General features: G+C 44.9%; 1 protein-coding gene across 4 annotated transcripts in view; it reads right to left on the reverse strand.

Annotated features, from left to right (window-relative positions):
- Nucleotides 1-19,278, reverse strand: part of COG2 (component of oligomeric golgi complex 2) — a 46,399-nt gene that overhangs the window by 14,049 nt on the left and 13,072 nt on the right. For all 4 annotated transcript variants that reach the window (XM_006937789.4, XM_003993932.5, XM_045039952.1 and 1 more), the window contains exons 2-10: nt 18,746-18,907; nt 17,564-17,629; nt 15,267-15,347; nt 13,492-13,595; nt 10,630-10,738; nt 9,898-10,077; nt 8,111-8,235; nt 3,453-3,579; nt 1,431-1,570 (exon numbers count right to left, since the gene is read on the reverse strand). In XM_006937789.4, coding sequence (XP_006937851.1) covers nt 1,431-1,570; nt 3,453-3,579; nt 8,111-8,235; nt 9,898-10,077; nt 10,630-10,738; nt 13,492-13,595; nt 15,267-15,347; nt 17,564-17,629; nt 18,746-18,907 — 1,094 coding nt within the window. The remainder of the gene's footprint in view (nt 1-1,430; nt 1,571-3,452; nt 3,580-8,110; nt 8,236-9,897; nt 10,078-10,629; nt 10,739-13,491; nt 13,596-15,266; nt 15,348-17,563; nt 17,630-18,745; nt 18,908-19,278) is intronic.

Consider the following 19,278-nt stretch of genomic DNA (forward strand, 5'->3'; position numbering starts at 1 on the left):
AAGTTAGGCCTGGGGGCGCCTGGGTGGCTCAGTCGGTTGGGTGTCCGACTTCGGCTCAGGTCATGATCTCACGGTCCATGAGTTCGAGCCCCGTGTCGGGCTCTGTGCTGACAGCTCAGAGCCTGGAGCCTGCTTCAGATTCTGTGTCTCCCTCTCTCTCTGACCCTCCCACGTTCATGCTCTGTCTCTCTCTGTCTCAAAAATAAATAAACATTAAAAAAAAAAAAAAGTTGGGCTTGAACCGACTAAGCCACGCAGGCGCCCCTCTATTGCAGTCTTATGCTATGAAAGAATACTTCACTGTTTTAAATTCCGCTCCTGCATCAAAAGGGCTTCCTGCCCTGGGTTGATCTTCATTACCCTGCAACAACCACTCCCAGTGCAGTCCATGAACACCTTAGAAGAACAAATCCTTCATTTCCTACTGAGAGACAAGCTCCGTGGTGATGTCACACTGGCAAAATTAAGCATAAAATACAGTGTGGTACGAGCAAGGGCGCCTCACTAACATTCTGGTAGCTGTGATTTCATTATCAGAAGATGATTACATACATTCTCAATCACGGCAAGCAATTACAATCAAGGGACCTAATCCTTAACGTATTTCCCCCTCTGTAATTTCCCCCCAGAACTCTAGGGAAAAGGACTGCATCGTAATGAATGAAAGCACTCAGCGATTTCAACAAAAAGCCTGCAACTCTTTCCAGACCTTCCTAACTAAAACGCTCTAGTTAATGTCATTCGATGAAGGAACTTACCATGACCTCGTTCAAGACACTCTGCAAAAATGGCTGTTTTCGTCTGTTTTTCTAACAGAACATATGTTGCTAAGAGTTTATCCTAAATGTCCCCAGTTTATGAAAGCACTTATTTACGTACGTGGTATCGTCACGACATCTGTTAGAAGTGTCACCATTTTCCAGAACAGAGAGAACAAATGTCACAGATGTCAAAGACATCCAAACGATGTCAGAGACGGCCAAAATAATAACTAGGATTCTCATAAACCGACTGACGGAACCAGCTGCGAAGAATACGCTTCTCCCCACTCTCAGGGAAAAACCAGCACAGAGAAGCCAACAACAGACCCACGTGGGCCGGGCCTGCTGCCTGACGAAGGCGGGTGGGGAGAAGGGCAAAACGGACAGGCTGCCGCGGACGGAGCGCAGGAGGACGGAGCTGGGCGCGGGGCCCACCTCGGTCCGAGGCCGGGGTCCTCAGCCCTTTAATTACCAAATGGTTTTTCTGTCATGCCAACCGGAACACCGGCAATGACGACACTTCTTGCACGTTCCCACTTTCGATCTTGTTTCCCAAGGAACGGCATGATCATCTCCGAGGACTGTTTCCTGGAGGCAACACCCTGACCTGGTATTCTAGTCCCATTTCAGAAGGCTGGAGGTGGGCGGGGGGAGGAATAAATCACTGACCTTATTTGAAAATAAACAGGCAAGTTCCACTTATTACTGAAGCTGTGATAGGCGGGATGTGCTCTTAATCTCCTCACGCTGGCCTGTGTTCCACACTGCTGTTCAAATGCTCTTACAAAATCCATGCTTACGGTGTATTTCTAAAATAAGAACAGGCGGAATTTTCACTGTGAGCAAACTAACCAGGAACGAGCACATACAGGGAAAACTGTAATCAAGATAAAGAAGGAGAACACTCTGACTCGTAGCTTCCGGAACTGACAGAGACCTGAAAGGGGTCGCCCGTCCGAGGTCCTGACTTGAAAATTCGGTACTGCCCAAAGCGGGTCGGTGACACGCTCGAGGTTTTACGCGGCAAGCCTCCCTGGAAACCCGGTGCTCTGCAAACGACAGCTCTCGTATTCTCGGCACCCCTAACCTCGTCCACTGGAACTGGAAGAGCCAGTAAATTAAGTGGTATAATTGTCACTGCCACTCCAGAGGAAGGAGTAGAACATTTTTAAAAGGAAAGAACCAAAGCAGGTGAGCCATCACATGATCTCCATAGACCAGACAGCACAAAAACGGACAGGGAGCTACCAACACCATGAAGAGCCGTGGCTGAAACTTACTTAACATTCATCACCCGCGCGCTGTGCCTAAAACTGTATTCTTTAACGTGACCCACAAAAGTACCCTCCCAGGTTAACTACTGTTATTATCACTTGGAGGATGACGCTTCCTCTTCTATTCAGGCTCACAGAGAATTTACCCAAAGACAAAGCTGAGAAATAGAGCAAACAGCACCCTGGTTGGTCAGCAGAGCAGAACCGCAGCTGTCGGAAATGCGCATTCCTCCGTGGGTCCTCTGGTCCCCCCTCCAGGGCCCAGGCTCTACAGGGAACATGTGTGGACACTCCATATCCTTCTGGGTCACCCCACCATTCACCGAAACTTCCTCACGTCTGCGCTTGGGCAGGAATTTTAGTTCACTCAACACTACAGGCTTTTCATTTCTTTCAACTGGTTGGGCGAGGTGTTGAGGAGTTGAGACCAAGATATTATTCATCCTTTGGGGATAAAAGTAGACAGACCTCTGCACACGACGAGACGCTAAAGGAACACGAGATATTTCTCTCCTCACGAGAAGCACGTCACAGCAAGACTGAAAGCTGAAAGCATTTTGTGAAAGGAACTGACCGACGCTGTGCTCACTGGAAACAGACCCAGCCACGTTAAGGACTGGCTTAGAATTCTGAAGTCAAAGTTCTGTGAGAAAGTTTCCTTTCTGAGCTGAAACATCTCCTGAGCATAACGTGACCAGCACAACTCCAGAGGACAGCAAAACGTAAAGGGTCTTAAATGGTGAATGCTTAAGACCACTGTATCATTCTGCTTCTGGGGTCTATTTTTAAAAGCCCTACTGTTTTCAAATAATAAAAATCACTGTCACACGATTCACTGAAAACGATACCACGTGATCACATGATTCAGCATACTGTCACGTCGCACAATTAGTCGGAACAGGGAAGTGGTATTTCTGTGACACTATGGCTCCAAATGTGTCTTCTCGTCTGTTTTGAAGGCCAGCAGGTCCCAGGCTCACCACACCTTACCGTCTGCCTCTATACACTACAAATTAATGAGGATTTTAAAATCCAATCGATACCTTGTTTTCCTTTAAAATTATACCGTACACATTTGCAAACCTAATATTCCATAGAAAACCACTGCAAAGGGACTGGCTTTTAATGGTCTCGAGGATCTTTTTGAAAAAGTGAGAAAATGATGTGCATACACATCTTGTCACACTGGTACCTAGGCTGAATCTTACCCTGCATTTTAAAATTATAGTATATAGTCCCAACAGTATCAGAGGCTACTACTTGGATGAAGCATTTTGTGTATTTTAAGGAAATGCTCACTCACAAACTCAGATTTTTATTTTTAACAAAGCACAGAACGAAGTCTGTGCAGAAAGCATGATTTTTCTCAAGCCTCTGGTTAATATCTTCGAGAATCAGGATGATGGAGGAAAAGTACCTCGTGAAATGCATCGGGATTTCCAGGATTAAAAAGCGAAGGCAGTTTTTCTTCTAATCCTCGTACTATTTCTGGCCAGACAGAATTCACCAAAAAATCATATCCAGGAACACTGTTGCCTTTTTCACTGTAAGAAACAGCAACACTTCAGTCAGATACATGGCACCCTCCTATTTACAAAGGGCAAAATTCTACAGTGGTATTTTAACTCAAAGTTCCTCAGCCTAAAACTTACTTCCACCTTTTTAAAAAACTGTACGTCAGTTAGCTTGTTTATAGCCTTCAACTTCTATTTTACTCCTTGATCCCAGTCTCACCTTTAACCTGAACGCCCTCTGTATTCTGACTCCTGTATTTATCACATAGGAGAGCAAGCTAGTGTCAAGGATAAGGCAAAACTACTACATCGAATTGCCTTGGCAGGATTTCTCCCTGGAAGCAGGCTATCGTATTTACACTCTATCTTGGAAAAGAAGTAGTCTAATAACACAAGAAAAGCGATCTTCGCGTGCAGTCTTTTTTTAATGTTTCCTCATCTTTTTTTTTTTTTTTTTTGAGAGAAACAGAGACAGAACATGAGTGGGGGGGCGCAGAGAGAGAGAGAGAGGGAGACACGGAATCCAAAGCAGGCTCCAGGCTCTGAGCTGTCAGCACAGAGCCTGACATGGGCTTGGACCCACAAAGTACGAGATCATGACCTGTGCTGAAGTCAGACACTTAACTGAGCCACCCAGGCGCCCCTCTTTGCATTGACTCTTAATACCACTAAGCTCTAAAGCCCTGTAAATCATGCTAATTTGCCAGTTACTAACAGCTTCGTGAAGATTAAGCTATCTCTAAGATTACCTTCAGTTCTCAAATTCTCTGACTATTCCATGTAAAATCTTGATTCCAAATCCTGATGCAAAAAAACTTGTCACAGTCGTGTTTTTTTTGTGTATCCATGCTTTATTTCGCCTTTTTTTTTTTTTTTTTTTAAGCAAAAGTCTAGATTCTGGATTTCTAATTCACAGACTCAGATGAGAGGCAACACTGAGATGAAAGCATTCACTCAGGAGCCAGAGTAACTGGGTTCAAATGGTGGGCCTTTTACCCTCTGTTTTGTTTTCTTCATCTTTAAATTGAGATGACAGGATGGAGATCAGAGCATCTTCAAATGGGTTAATATTTGTAAAGCATTTTGGCTTGTGCCTAGCATACAGGAAGTGCTGGGATAGTAGGGCTTAAATATATAAGTAAATAAATAAGTAAGGCAGATTGCTCAAGTTTTCTCTTGCACTTAAAGACACAAAAATAACTTCTAGGTAAATACCATCTCACTGAATGCTCAGTTTTAAGATAACTTTCTTTAACAATGGCCAGCAATTCAATATATGGTCTTTTTTTAAGTCTTTATTTAGGTAATCTTCACAACCAATAAGGGGCTCAAACTCATGACCCCGAGACCAAGAGTCACACGCTCCTCCGAGTGAGCCAGCCAGGTGCCCCAATATACGATCTTATTTCGGCAAGACTGGGAGTTTTGTAGCTACATTGTGATATGAAATTGGGTATTAAAAATAAAGAAAAAAGGGGCGCCCGGGCGGCTCCGTCGCTTAAGCGTCCGATTTCAGCTCAGGTCATGATCTTGCGGTTTGTGAGTTCAAGCCCTGCGTCGGGCGCTGTGCTGACAGCTCAGAGCCTGGAGCCTGCTTCGGATTCTGTGCCTCCCACTCTCTCAAAAATAAACAAACACTTAAAAAATTAAAAAAAAAAAATGAAAACAAAGATAAAAGCTTTCCTAATTTTCCTCCTTAGCAAAAATTGCCAGGAAAGATAGATTATCCAGGAAGCCAGGCCTTACTGGCCAGCAAGGGCTACCAAACAATCTTACTATAGTTAAGTACTGGTAAGAAATCACTGGCCGGTTGGAGGAGGGCTGGGGAGGGCCAACAACATGTCTATTTCCCACATACCCAATTCCACACCTCGCAGTCTATACTTTCAGCCATGCTAAGAACGAGCTCTATTAAGGTACCTGGAGAAGAGAAGAATAAAACTGGGAATTTTAAAACTACAGATGCACAGAATATAAGCAATATCAAATGACAAGATCCCCTCATCCCCAAAGCAAATATCTACTTAAAGCCCCAAAGAGAAAACTTACATCTACAAGATTAACAGCTGAAACAGATGGCTAATGAGAAAAGCGAATCCACATTCTCTGGAAGACAGATCCTGCATGCTGCTGCCACTACAGATATAAAAGGCATATACAGAGGGCGACACGAAGGAAAAAGAACAGAACGTGCGAGGGAAGCACCGAGAGTAGGGAATCGCCAGAGCCGAGCGAGGGCAGGTCAGGGCCAGCAGGACAAAGGTGCCTGAAGCAAATGACGACCTACCAACGCACGGATTAGATTCCCCAACCCTCCGAGGCTTCGACGTGGATTCTGCCATGCTGAAAACTATGGAAAGGCCTTCGCAAAGCTTTGAAACTCGACATTTTCAGGACCAAGACTGGCCTTGTCGAATCTAATGACTGTTTTGTTTCGGAATTGCGGCTTCCTTAGTTTTACATCACGACTTCTACTGATTTCTTACCCCAAATCCAAATTCAACTAAATCTTCATGATGACTAAACACAAGCGGCAAACCAGGCCGAAATCATGTGGTGGGAATAGAGAGGGTACTTCAAAGGTCAGGTGGCATATAGTTTTTCTTTTTCTTGTCTTTCCAAAGAACAAAAATTCCCTTTCCAAAGAACAAAAATTCAAGACCAAATGCACTGATTGCCTACTTCATAAAGATCTGAGACCTCCTCTGCCTTTCTGACGATGAAAATGGACCAAGTCTTTCATTCTGCAAACACGGGGAAGTCGCCATCTTCAAGACACGGTGACAGGTGAGGAAGGTGTGGGCAGCGCGGAAGGAGAGCACATCCTCACCCTCCGGGAATCACCCCTCCACAGAGGTTAAGAGCCAACATGCACTGGAACCGAGGACATGGTGAATGCTGAACATCAGGGGAAAGCGGTCTCTTGAAGGAAGTGGTATCTGAGCGGGAGCTCAGGTGGAGTTGACAGGTTAACCAAAAGCCACAGGCAACGGGAAGCGCAGGAGACAACGAGGAAAACCACAGAAGCCCCCAGTACAGATCTTCCTTGACTTACGACGGAGTTACATCCCAATAAACCCCTCGTAAGTATATCATGAGCTGAAAATGAAAATACACCCAACCTACTGAATATCAGAGCTCAGCACACCCTACCTAAAACGTGCTCAGAACGCTCACAGCAGCCTGCAGGCGGGCAACATCACCTAACACAAAGCCTATTTTACAACACAGTGTTGGCCACCTCACGCAACTTGCTGAAGCCTATATTCAAAGTGAGAATCCGGAGGGTTTCAGTGTGTCGGTTGCGGACCCTCGTGATGGCGTGGGTGCCTGGGAGCTGTGCTCACTGCCACCGCGCGGCATCACAAGAGGGGATCCTACTGCGTCTTCTAGCCCGGGAAAAGATCCAGATTCGAAGTCTGCGATATGGTTCCCGCTGAATGCGTATCACTTTTGCACCATCGTAAAGCCAAAAAGTCCTAAGTTGAACCGCTGTGAAGTCAGAGATCTTCTGTACAAGTTGTGTTAGGGAAGGTCAAGTGCTACAGTTTGGCCAGGGACCATAGTGGTACGGGGTGGGGTTGCGGGGGCGGGGGTGGGGGGTGGAGTTCCACAGTAGAAAGGTCTACAGTGTCGAGAACCACCAGGACCAGAGCATCAAGGACCTCACGGGCTGTGCCAAGAAGACTGGATGTTCCTCTATAAGCAACGAGAAGCCATTAAAGACTTACGAAGGTGGCAGAGCTCTGGGCAGACATGACAGCCAAGGGCTGCAATGAAGGGGGACAGGTGGAGCCAGGCAGGCCAGGAGGGGAGAGCCTGTTATTCCAGAGAAAACATGACAAAGGCCCGGACCAGGGCGATGGTGAAGTGGAATGGGATATTTATGAAGCAGAACTGGAAAGTCATGGAAATTAAGTAAAAGAAGGTGGGGAAACTGAAGATAACCTTAATCACTATTAGCATAAAACTTATTGAATCAAGCTGAGGGGCGCCTGGGTGGCTCAGTCAGTTAAGCGTCAGACTCTCGGTTTCAGCTCAGGTCATGATCTCGCAATTCCTGAGTTCAAGCCCCTCATGGGGCTTGCTCTGACAGAGCACAGAGCGGAGCCTGCTTGGGATTCTCTCTCTCTCTCTCTCTCTGCCTGCCTCTGCTCATGCTCACTCACTCGCTCGTTCTCCCCCTCTCCCTCCCTTAAAATAAACTTAAAAAAAAAAAAAACCCAACTTGTTGATTTAAAGCTGAATTGATATTTATAGACATCAGAATAATGGAAGGAAACCAATTTTGATTTCGAACCCGATTAAGGAAGAAGTATAGAGAAGGTAAAAGGCGTTTTGGATTCAGAGAAATGCAACCTTCAAGATTAGCTCCTACTATTAGTTCCATTACCTAGAAACCGAGGCTAACAACACCCGCCTCATGGCATTGGTAACAATTAAATAGGAAAGCGCACTCATTCCCAGTTCAGACAAGACAGCCAGTAAGCAGTAAGCACTGGGAGCCACCAAGTGCAATCGCCGAGCTGAGCTGACAGGGAAGCTCAGCGGTTTCAGTTACCTGGAGATGGCCCCTCCTGTGACTTCTCGAAGAAGGCGGCAATGGTGAGGAACAAACTCCAGGAGCTTATCATACATGATCTGAAGGCCGTTCGGATCAGACTCAACAATCTGCTCTACAATCACCTATCAAAAGGAGCATCATTTGTTTTAAAGCACCTAAAAGAGAAGTATGAACTATATACTACAGAGGGAAGAACAGAGAAAACCTTAAAAACACAATTCCTCTCTGCCCACCCTCCTCCCCAGCTGACATGCCTTCGAAACAGAAGGTAAAGCACACCTTCACTCAACATCGGCTCCTAGGGTTAGGGGACACAGCTCTGACCCGGGGGAGACACAGGCTGGGTGACAGAGACTGGCCTAGAGCCGAAACACCACACACACTCATCTGCTTCCCGTCTTGAGCTTGAAAGCAAAATATGTGTGTCCTGACAACAGCTCGTACTGCCTTGACCTTGGCCTAGCCAACCACCACCAGATTAGGGAAAGGGTTGGGACAGAGAACGATGGAAGAAAACACATTTTATTTTACTTTATTATTTTATTTTTTGTGGGAAGGTTGAGAGTCAAGAGGTAAAGAAAGGACAAGCACACAAACTTAAAATACAAACGTGGCCATCGTCCCTTTAATATGCCCTGAAACTTAAAATATTTTCTTAATTTGGCACATTAGATGCGGCTCAATGAAAAAGGCATACATTAGGAGCTACCCTACTTTCACTTACGGATAAAGCATAACGTAGTTAATCGGTCTTTTTCATCCCCACAGAAATAGCCATGAAATAGAACAGGATACACACAGGGAACTGGCAGATCATTTATTTTTAGTGATCCTAATGAAGTTGAGAAGCTTACTGAAATTAAGCCTTAAATTTCACTTTTACCAACAGGATTCACTGTCCCATTTTAAAAATGGAAGGCTTTCATCCTGAAGTCACAGGGCTTGGAAGCTTTGTACTTACTGGGACAGGAAGAACATTCACACTGACAGGTGACTGCAAGAGGGTCTTCAAACACTGAGGACTGGCTTTATGGCTTCTATCGGTTTGAACCAGACGGAACTGCCATTTTCTGAGCCGGAAATTGTTGAGTGTTGGCAACCTTGTATGATACGACCTATATTCTGGCTCCTCAAAGGCAGGATATACTCCCTGCCTGTAACTTAACTATACCCCGATAGGTGAAGGGTCCTGGACAACCAAGTTGGGGTTTAAGGTACTAATCTGCCCAGAAAAGCCCTTCATCTTTGAACATTCCCTCCTTCCCACTTCCTGGCCTGGCAGACTCCCCCATGGTTTTCAACACTTAGGTCCAATCTATTCTGGGAAGACACCTCCCTCGCGGACTTTCCAAGCTCATGGGGCCGTCCACACACTCCGCCACCAGGCACGTGCTGCGGAGCGGTCATCGGCCTAACTGTTCTACTCCTCTACCCTGGCAGCGCAAAAATGCTTTTTCACAACCTCACTGACGTAGAATTGACACAACTTAAAACCGACCTGCAAACGTTCGCACCCAGACCTTCTCCCTAGGCAAGACCCTCACCCCTATGGTATTAGGATGATCCCTGGGTTATGACATCACTAGAGAATACTGGAGGGCATGCTCGGTTCCTGGCGCTCTGACTGTAACCAACGGGGGGACCGAGCTTTGCCTACAACTGAGAGTGCGGTAACTACGAGACTATACAGAGAGATCTCTGATCTATCCCCCCACAGCCAGTGAAGAATCCGAGTCTGAGTAGATGCTCTAGGAGCGTCTGAACGAAGACACGAGTGCACACACCTCATCCACGTAGGGTTTCACTAGAACTTGACCGACTAAGGCCTCGGCATCCCGTGTCTTGTCAATGGTGGCGTAGGTCCGTAGGCAGTGCCGTATTATATCAACGTTGGAAGTCTGGAGACCTTCGAAGAGCAGGCCTTCCAGTGACTGCTGTAACATGGCTGTAATGCCGGCTATCCGCTGCAAGCAAAAACAGCTGTAAGGAAAATTCCAGGTAGACCGATTGCTAAAAATTCAAATATGTATATAACAGACCTCCTATTCTACTAGAATATACGTAAGATTAAAAGATTAACATTTTCTGGAGAGTTAACAGTGATATCTCTTCTCCCCACGATTTCTTTACAAGTAAATCTTTGCTTCATCTAAGAAATGACAAAAAAAGTTATTTTCTTCTTAAGCTACAGAGTAAATCCGACAAATGTGTTTAAACCCAGCCAAGGGCTTTGGGTAAATTAATTCTGACTACCTCGTACAATGTGTCGAGTTATATGAAATTCAGAATTCATTTTACTCGTGTAATTTGGAGAATATGCTTGTGACTTTACGCAAAATCTCTCTAACATGACATGAGAGAAGCAGGGTCCCCAGAAACAAAAACTGAAAGAAAAAATTCAAAGTTGGTTTCAAAGTCCTCTACGGCAACAATTATCAGGGGCAATACGAGATTTAACTAAAATCATTCAGCAAATTCCCAAACAGCAAACTGTGAAAATCTAAACCAACACTTACCGGTCTTACTTTGTCCAAAAGAGGCATGCCTTTGCTTTGAACAGCATGAAACTGTAACTGGTTAAATTCTGTGGCAATTCTCTCCAAAATCTGTCCAGTCAAAAGTGGGCTAGTAGAGACAGTTACAGAAATTTAGTTCCCAGAGTTATTTAATTTCCAAGAGACGATATCACCCAATTAGCAACAGTGAGGCTTTAGCATCCACGGTGTCGTACCTTTTCTTCAGGGTGTTTTCTCCCACAGACCTCTTGTCACAAGGTGAAAGCTACAAGCTGTAAGCATAGCATGTTCTAGGTGTGGTGGGGAGGTCGTCACGTATAAGCAAGCCATTGACACTGCCTGGCCCCAGCCACAGGGCCCACACGAGCAGCAGGAGCTGGACCGGGGGAGTGTGGGTGCAACTGTGTGTTTCCACCACATTCCTCAGGCTCTCCCATTCATGAGGTCTTCATTTCTAACCCCCTTCTCTCTCTTGCCCTTTCCCATCATTCATAGCTGAATCCTCCTCTTCTCTACCTGCCTCATTCTCCCTCCTTCCAAAAGACCTCTAATACGTCTCAGGCGCCAAATACTGTTGTCCCTTCAATAAAATAAAACTGGCCCTCCAGCAGCAATAAATGAAACACCTCAAAGTAGCTTACTTTAAATTTGCGTGTACCAAAGAGCAGAAAGAGCAATCTACATGCTCCAGGTCCTACCGAGAAAACACGCGTTTGTATCGGCTACCACGTGTAATAAATGTACTCCCCCTCCCTCCAAACACATTATAAAGCATCAACATCACTTAAGAGGAAGCTGAATAGTGAAAGATGAAAACCATAAAGGCACTGAAAGTACCTGCTGGGCTTTTCTAAGGCATCCCACATCTGACGAGGCACAAGCAGGCAGTGAGGGGAAAACCCACACCATCAGGAAATACAAAACGCTATATGCAGACCAGCAGTGATCCACCCGGCCCTGTTTCCGCAGCATCCAAACGAGTGTAGAGGGAAAGTGCCCAGCATGACCAACCCCGAGGCTTAACCTCTAACTTGAATAACCTAGCATGGACGTGTTGTTTACCAATTATCTCAACGTCTCCTGGCCTAGGAAGCATGATCTATTTACTATTCACCAACATGGCTCTGGCTTTCCTTTGTCTACAGCTCAAAGCTGCTGTTCAAAAGGAAAGAAAAAGGCCTCAAAGGTGATTCTGAGCAAGAAAGAGCATAATATCTATTACATTAAAGGCAGAGTTGCCAAAGGAACAGTATTACAGAAACAGAAACCACTGAGGGATTTCTATCAAAGGAACACAGCAGGAACGGGCAAAAACAAAGAAAACTGGAAGGCGCGCATCGGAGCAACAGAGAGGCCGAATGAGGATGCGGCTAGAGGGACCGTCAGCAGAGCAGAGCAGCTGAAGACGAGCCGGTTCCACTAGACGGATGGGAACGGACGTTCCCGGGGTGTCTGATAAGTGACGAAGGGGTCAGGGGCACAAGGGCAGTGGGCCGAAGAAACACACCCGGCAGGCAGCGAGTCCCCATTTTCACATCTGGATTATGAAAGGAGGCAGAGACGGAGGACCCGAGAACCCCCTTCCTTTGGGACGTCTCCTTTCTTTACTCCATAATGAGAGATGTGGAGCGTGGGGTCTCTGGGGACCCTTCCGAATCTAAAACATTAGTTCCTAAAGCTAAGAAATCCCCCATGCCTTTTTGGTGGGACCAAGCCTTTGAACTCTAGGTATATTCAGTTTGGCTGTGGGTGGTGCTGCCTCAATGATCCAGTATTCCTCGTGGAAAAATGTTATAGCTATCAGGGTGATTTCAAAAAGACAGCTCACAGGGGCGCCTGGGTGGCGCAGTCGGTTGGGCGTCCGACTTCAGCCAGGTCACGATCTCGCGGTCCGGGAGTTCGAGCCCCGCGTCAGGCTCTGGGCTGATTGCTCAGAGCCTGGAGCCTGTTTCTGATTCTGTGTCTCCCTCTCTCTCTGCCCCTCCCCCGTTCATGCTCTGTCTCTCTCTGTCCCAAAAATAAATAAACGTTGAAAAAAAAAAATTTAAAAAAAAAAAAAAAAAAAAAAAGACAGCTCACGTTAAACCCAGATTTCCTAAGGGGGAGGGCCTGTGTATGCCAGGTATGGCTGACAGTCCCTCACTGGCTGAGACAACCTTGCACGTGGGGTTGCTGTCAGCCTTACACTCCAGGGGACACAGGGCACCGAAGGACCTGGACTCGGGCTCCCCAAGCCTGCGTTCTTCCCACTGTTCCACAGCGCGTCCCGCTGGTGCCGCCGTGCTCTGACAACTCATTTTCCGAGTCCCTCATCTACCGGGCTGATTGAAAATTCACACTAAGAAGGCGGTAAGTCGCAGCGTAACACAGAGAGCGGTCATCTTTTTCTGATTTCAGAAGCTTTTTCTTCCTCGTTTGTGCATTTCACCTAGACGTGCCCTACACTGTTTCCGTTAACGATATAATGCTGGTGCAAAACACATCAATGGTTAATACTCTGGGCAGGTCTAGAGAAAATCTGAGAAAGATGAAGGCTATACCTTGAAGATCAACAAGGATTTTGCTAGCTCTTTAGGGAAGGGGATTCCAAATGTAAAAACTTTCCATGGGAGGCACACTGCCTCTGACCCCCAGTGTTGGAACTATATGGCCTAGGACCACAAAGGGTTTAAAATGACGTATAATAAACTTTACCATTTCATGCACTCTACTCTCCTGGAGCTTTGTTCGAAAACGCTAAGCTACAGATGTGGATTTTCTCCTTATTCAGAAATGAATTCTAACTAAAACGAAACAAAACAATATTTAAACTGGATGTGAAGTATTAATTTACGTGCTATTTAGTAAAAAAAAAATACTTACCTGCTTGCTTCTAGTACAGATGTTTCTTTAGAGCTTTGAGAATTTAAGATTTTTTCAATTTTTTCAACTGATCGAATAACTTGTATAAGCCTCAACACGCACATCTATAAAGATAAAAATTAAGCAAACAAAAAAAGTTATTATAATGTTTAACCTTAATCATCTTGTTTTCCATGCTAAGTGCCAGAAAATATAAAACCAAAAGTCAAGTTTGAATATACAGAGCATCCTACATTTTGAATATTTCTATAAAACACTGAATTGACAAGAATGGAAATCTTAATTTTGGCTTTCTGGAACAAGCATATTTCAATATTCTACTGCAAATTAGTAGTAAAAAAACACACACACACACAAACGAAAAACCCCTAGACTTTTGCTTTCTCACGCTCTGTACTCTTATTTCTTCTTTTTCCCATCCTGAATCTCTCTATGGGCAGTCCATTTATTTTCTTATGGCCCTTTCTTCACCTTTTCAGTTTCTGATCATACTTATCCTCTCGGTTTACATGCGCATGATACACCTATATGCCCTAGTGTCAATTCATTGAAGGCATTTTATGCTACAAATATTGCCAAGAGGTTGAGGGACGTCATAAGAACTCTTATCCTTAAAAGAACGAAAAATACAAAGTCACCCGTTAAACAAAGAGTACCTGAGAACCCCTCCTGGGAGCTAGACATTCTTCCAGACAGTGGGGACAGCAGTGAATAAAACTAGAAAAATGTCTGCTTTCATGAAGCTTACAGTCTTGTCTAGAAACACACCACATGAATTCTTCAGACAAAAGCTGGGAGAAGATGTAAAGGAGAAATAGTCTCTAAAATAAGCTTCTTTCTCCCCCGTGAGATTTAAGAAAATATGCTAATAAGGGGGCACCTGGGTGGCTCAGTCAGTTAAGCATCTCACGGTTCATGAGTTCGAGCCCCACATCAGGTGAGCACGAGCCCCACTTTGGGTAAACTCGAGACCCACTTCGGGTAAGCCCCACTTCTCTCTCTCCCCCTCACTTGCTCCCTCTCTCTCTCAAAAAATACTAAAAATAATAATAAAATATGCTAATAAATACATGTACAAAACACTGGATAGAGTCAGAAGTCTGGAATCCCAATTCCAACTCTGCCCTGACATCCTTATGATCACGAATAAAACCAGGGCTGTGAAGAACAGGTGTCGAGGATGAAGGTGTGCCCTTGCTGTGATGAGCACCGGCTGACGTACGGAAGTGCTGAATGACTACACTGTACACCTGAAACTAATATAACCCTGTATGTTGATAACTGGGATTCAAAAACCAATAATAAGAGCTAAAACCAGAGCATAAAGAAAAAAATCAGAAAATAAAATTAAAATCCAGGGTCACTAAACAGTAAAGGCAGTGCACGCAGACATGTATTTAAAGAAGGGAAACGAAAAAAGAAACAAACATGCCCGAGCATGAGACAGCAATACTCCGCCTTTTCTAGAACAACTAATCGCCTTTTCTAGAATACAGGGGTGGAGAACATTTACGTGGCTGTTAAACCACCAAGTGCTCCACTGACATCAGTTATTATTATTTCTTGTTCTGGAAAAAGTGAGGGACCTTGAGACCATGTGGGTACCTCTAAAATTCTGTCTTACTATTTCAAGTAGATAACGTGACATTATAATGCGAAATATGCACATGCAAAAGAGCTTTGAAAACAAAGCTGCATAGTACTGACAAGCATGAAGGGACACGAGGAGGGGACACGTAACCGGCACGAAACGTGGGAAATCTACTGAGGGATACCTTTTTCTTCCTGATGTCCTCTTGCTTACACATCCGTTCATCCACTGCCCGAATGCCTTCACTGACAGATGACCTGAGGCTCTTTAAAAGCATAAACAAAGTATACTGCAGAAACTGTTCTGTAACATGATCAGGTTTATACATTTAATTCAACCTCACAGAACTTAATACCTGCAGACCAGTATTATGCAGACACTGACAATAACACGAAATATCAGACACAAATGTTGTTGAGGGTACTCATGATTTAGGGGCAAAATGACATAAAGCCAGGGTCACACTGTATTAACGGCCAGAAGAATAATAATACATATACAGTGAATGTCATGGGTGGTCAGAGTGGAGAACAGGTAGTCTGAAGCAAAGTACAGAAGAGTCTGGAAAAGGGGTGGGACTCAAAACTGGCTCTGAAATCGTGCATGGGCAGAGACAGGATCTTTAGAAGAGGTAAGAAGGTGTAGACGTGTCCACACTCAGGGTCGCAGCCACGCACCCGGGTGCGCTGTTGGCTTCATTTTGGAGAGAAGTAGAAATAAGGGAGGGGTCAACTCAGGAGGACTTCACTCAGATGAGGGCTTTAGACGGGATTCTACACATTCTGGAGAACTAGAGACTGTTGAAGCACTGACCTATCGTAGGAAATGTTTTGGAAATATTAGGAATCAAGGAGTAAGAACAGAATGGCCAGGAAAAGGGAGAGCTCACAGGTGGAGAAAGAGGGCCGGAAGCTGAGGAATGAAACCAAGTAGAAGACAGGAATTAGAGCCAAAACAAAGGCTCATGGAAACAGCTGGGATAAACTGGACACATCACAAAAATTCTACAGAAAGGTGAATTATTTCACTCAGAAAACATCATGAAATACCTACTAGATGTCAGCTGTCGTGACAGCACATGAGGATACAACAACGAAGACAGAAACAGTCTTATCCGTTAAAGATCTTAGAATCTCTTAGAATCTTAGATCTGGTCTCTGAGTTGGGACCAGAAAGGAAGGTCAGGTCTGTGGCTCATTAGGACAAAAGCAGCTATAAAGACGGCTGTGGAAAAGGAAGGGGATACGGTGCTCGCAGGGACGAGGCAGGACGGGAACCTGTGTGCGAGGCGAGAGCAGTAGTCAGCAGAGCAAATCTACCTTTGGGGAGAGGGGTTTCAGAGAGGAGCGGAAGGCCAAACGAAGGCTGGGCTCGGGGGACACCACGGCTATGGGGCTGGGGGAGGAAGGGGCACACCAAGGAGGAGGCAGGAGAGACACGCGGCAGCAGGCGTGCAATCCAATAGTGGACCACAAAAATCGCTCTTCCCTTCCGGGGGAAAGCATCTCAATAAGATTTTGTAACATTCAAACGAGACATTAACAAGGAAGAGTATTAGCTAGCTCAAGGCACGGCTCCAAATTTCCCTCTTCTATGACTTCTTTCCTGCCTACCCCTCCTCTGGGCTTCTCAGCACTGACATTGCTGGGACTCCACGTTTCTTCCAGCTCTATCCATGCACCGGGCCTTCCCTTAGATCATCTTCCACTTCTAGTATCTCCTCAGGTTCCAGGCGCTGTCTTATGGGCTGATGCACGAGGCCACTCAAGCTAGGGGTGACATACCCAGGACAGGACGGTGCAGAGCACCAAGTTCACAACAGTGCATCCAAACAGAGGGGTCGGGGGGGGGGGGGGGCGAGTCAGGGCATCGACACAGACTGGGGCACAGTTTTCTGTTGGAAGTGATGCCCTAAGTTCCCCTCCGCTGTTCACCAGGCAAAGTTCCCATTCCCAACGTCTGGGAGTGGGGAGTTCTATTCCCACAGCAGGGATTTTCTCAGAGAAACATTATTAGATATTACATCTATATCATCCTTCGGTTACATGAAGGATTTCATAGCTTTTGTGGACCAGTCTGGGAGCCTGACCGCATGTACATTACTGTCTGGGCGGGGAGGGGATACTTACAAATTAGGAACTGTTCAAATGAGCCATTCAGAAGCTGGAAACCACTTACATAGGAGTAAGGTGGCATTAATAAGTTGAATTTGGAAATATTCTTCCTCTCCCCTGACATTTTAAGGCTGTCTATTCTGAGAATCTGTCTTCTTCAGATCGAACATGTTTTTTAGGTCATAATACCACATGCAAAAATAGAAAATCATTTACAACTTTTCTGAAGGCAAATACGATAATCATGAAACCATGAGAAAACAACCACCGCACCACGAGCTGACAGATGAAAGGAACTCTTCTTGGAGAAGGCAAACGAGGACCACATGCTTTCCAGCAGCTTGTTTTATACTATGTAGGGACTTACCAGAACTTCTTCTCGTAACTGTCCCAAAGGCACAGAAAGCTGATTGAGGGCCTTGTCCATGCCAACCTAAAGGCAAAATCACGTTGGCACACACACATCACAATCAGGAATAACAGTGAAGTATCTTTTAATGATCAAAGCAGTACTAGACTTAAGTTATTTTTTTGGTATGACTGTATTTTGCTGAGTAACTAGTTAAATAACGGAAATGTTACTGTGCCATCAATGTTATTCATAGAATACGAAAAAAATCTGTTGGTATACATGAAACTATACAAACAAGGGAAGTCCTAATAAATGAAACCTTCAAACAATTTGCCTTTAGATGCCATTTTAAATGAATGTGAAAAATTGTAACGGAAGGGCACAGCTATCTGTCCGTAACTTATGATACCCAGCCAGTTGATGTGAAAGGCCAATGGGCTATGTCTCTCCTAAACATCATTATAACCCTTGAGAAAAATCCAAATTAAACAGAACAGAAATCAAATTTTCTGCGTTTCTAATCCCACTGGAACATTAATGTTAGGGGTATATTTCCCAAAAGCAAATATGCCTCATTATTTTAATGCTTCTTGAAATCCCCACAGAGCCGCCGACTTTCGGCAGATTTTAAACAAAATGAAGTAAGAACAAGGAGACTTTTCTGCAAATATTATAACCCAAGCATTTCTAAACAGCTTTCACAAACACTTGACACGCTCACTACAAATCATTCTTATGTTTTTATAAAACCATGCCTTCTAAATATCAATACTGGCCCACGTCCCCTCAACCTAGCTCTGGCTAACGCACCTGAAAGTAAATTCAACACTTCCTTCAGAATAGTTGGTATCTGCTCTTGCAAATTAGCCTCAACCATGTAAGACTTCAGGGTAATCACTTAGCAACTACCAAAAACAACGACTCCGATATTCTTATCCTCTGCTGTTGACTTCTTTACTAACGATTTCAAAAAAATAATCAAGCTAGAGCGGCCTGAAATGAATTTAAACACTAAAACCAAACAAATGCACACCAAACAGTTTAGTTATTTTACTCGTGAGCTTAGTAATCTCTTTAGGTTTTTTTTTGGGGGGGGGGTGGCACAGGGGGAATCGACTGAAAGCTTTCTTTTAGAAATCTACACTCCACTCTGAAGAATAAATATGGATGAGAGGGCCTTGCGGATTTCAGGCTTACCAAGTTTGTGGACAGGTTGACAAAATCCGCGTAGTCTTTGTTGATGAGCTCCACCATGGCTGTTTTGAGGAGTCGGTAATAGAGTTCCAGGTCACCTCTCAGTTCCTCCAGCTGCACACGCTTCCGGCAGTCGGACACAAAGTGATCCACATCGAAATCTTCCTGAAAAATCAAACCACAAAGAAAAAATGATCGCCAATGATACCACATTTTACGTATAAAAATCAAATCGGAGACAGAGAGAGAAACCCCATTCTACTCATTTAGAAGGGGCTCTGCGGCTGCGCGGGGCGGGGGGGGGGGGTAGTGTCTAGGGACACACAGTGACACCAGGGCTCCTGCTCACGTCACAGAGGTGCGGGAAAGGGGGCCCCACCAAGAGCATTCTCTCCTGCCGCCTAAGTTCCACAAGGGATTTTTTTTTTTTTATTATACATTTCAGAGGCTAGTCTCAAAACAGAAACAGCCTTTGCTTCTTTATTTTAAATGTAACAAATGCTCAATGGCAAACTTTCAACCAATAAGGAAATGAT

This window comes from Felis catus, chromosome D2 (assembly GCF_018350175.1).
Source record: "Felis catus isolate Fca126 chromosome D2, F.catus_Fca126_mat1.0, whole genome shotgun sequence".
NCBI classification, from domain to species: domain Eukaryota; kingdom Metazoa; phylum Chordata; class Mammalia; order Carnivora; family Felidae; genus Felis; species Felis catus.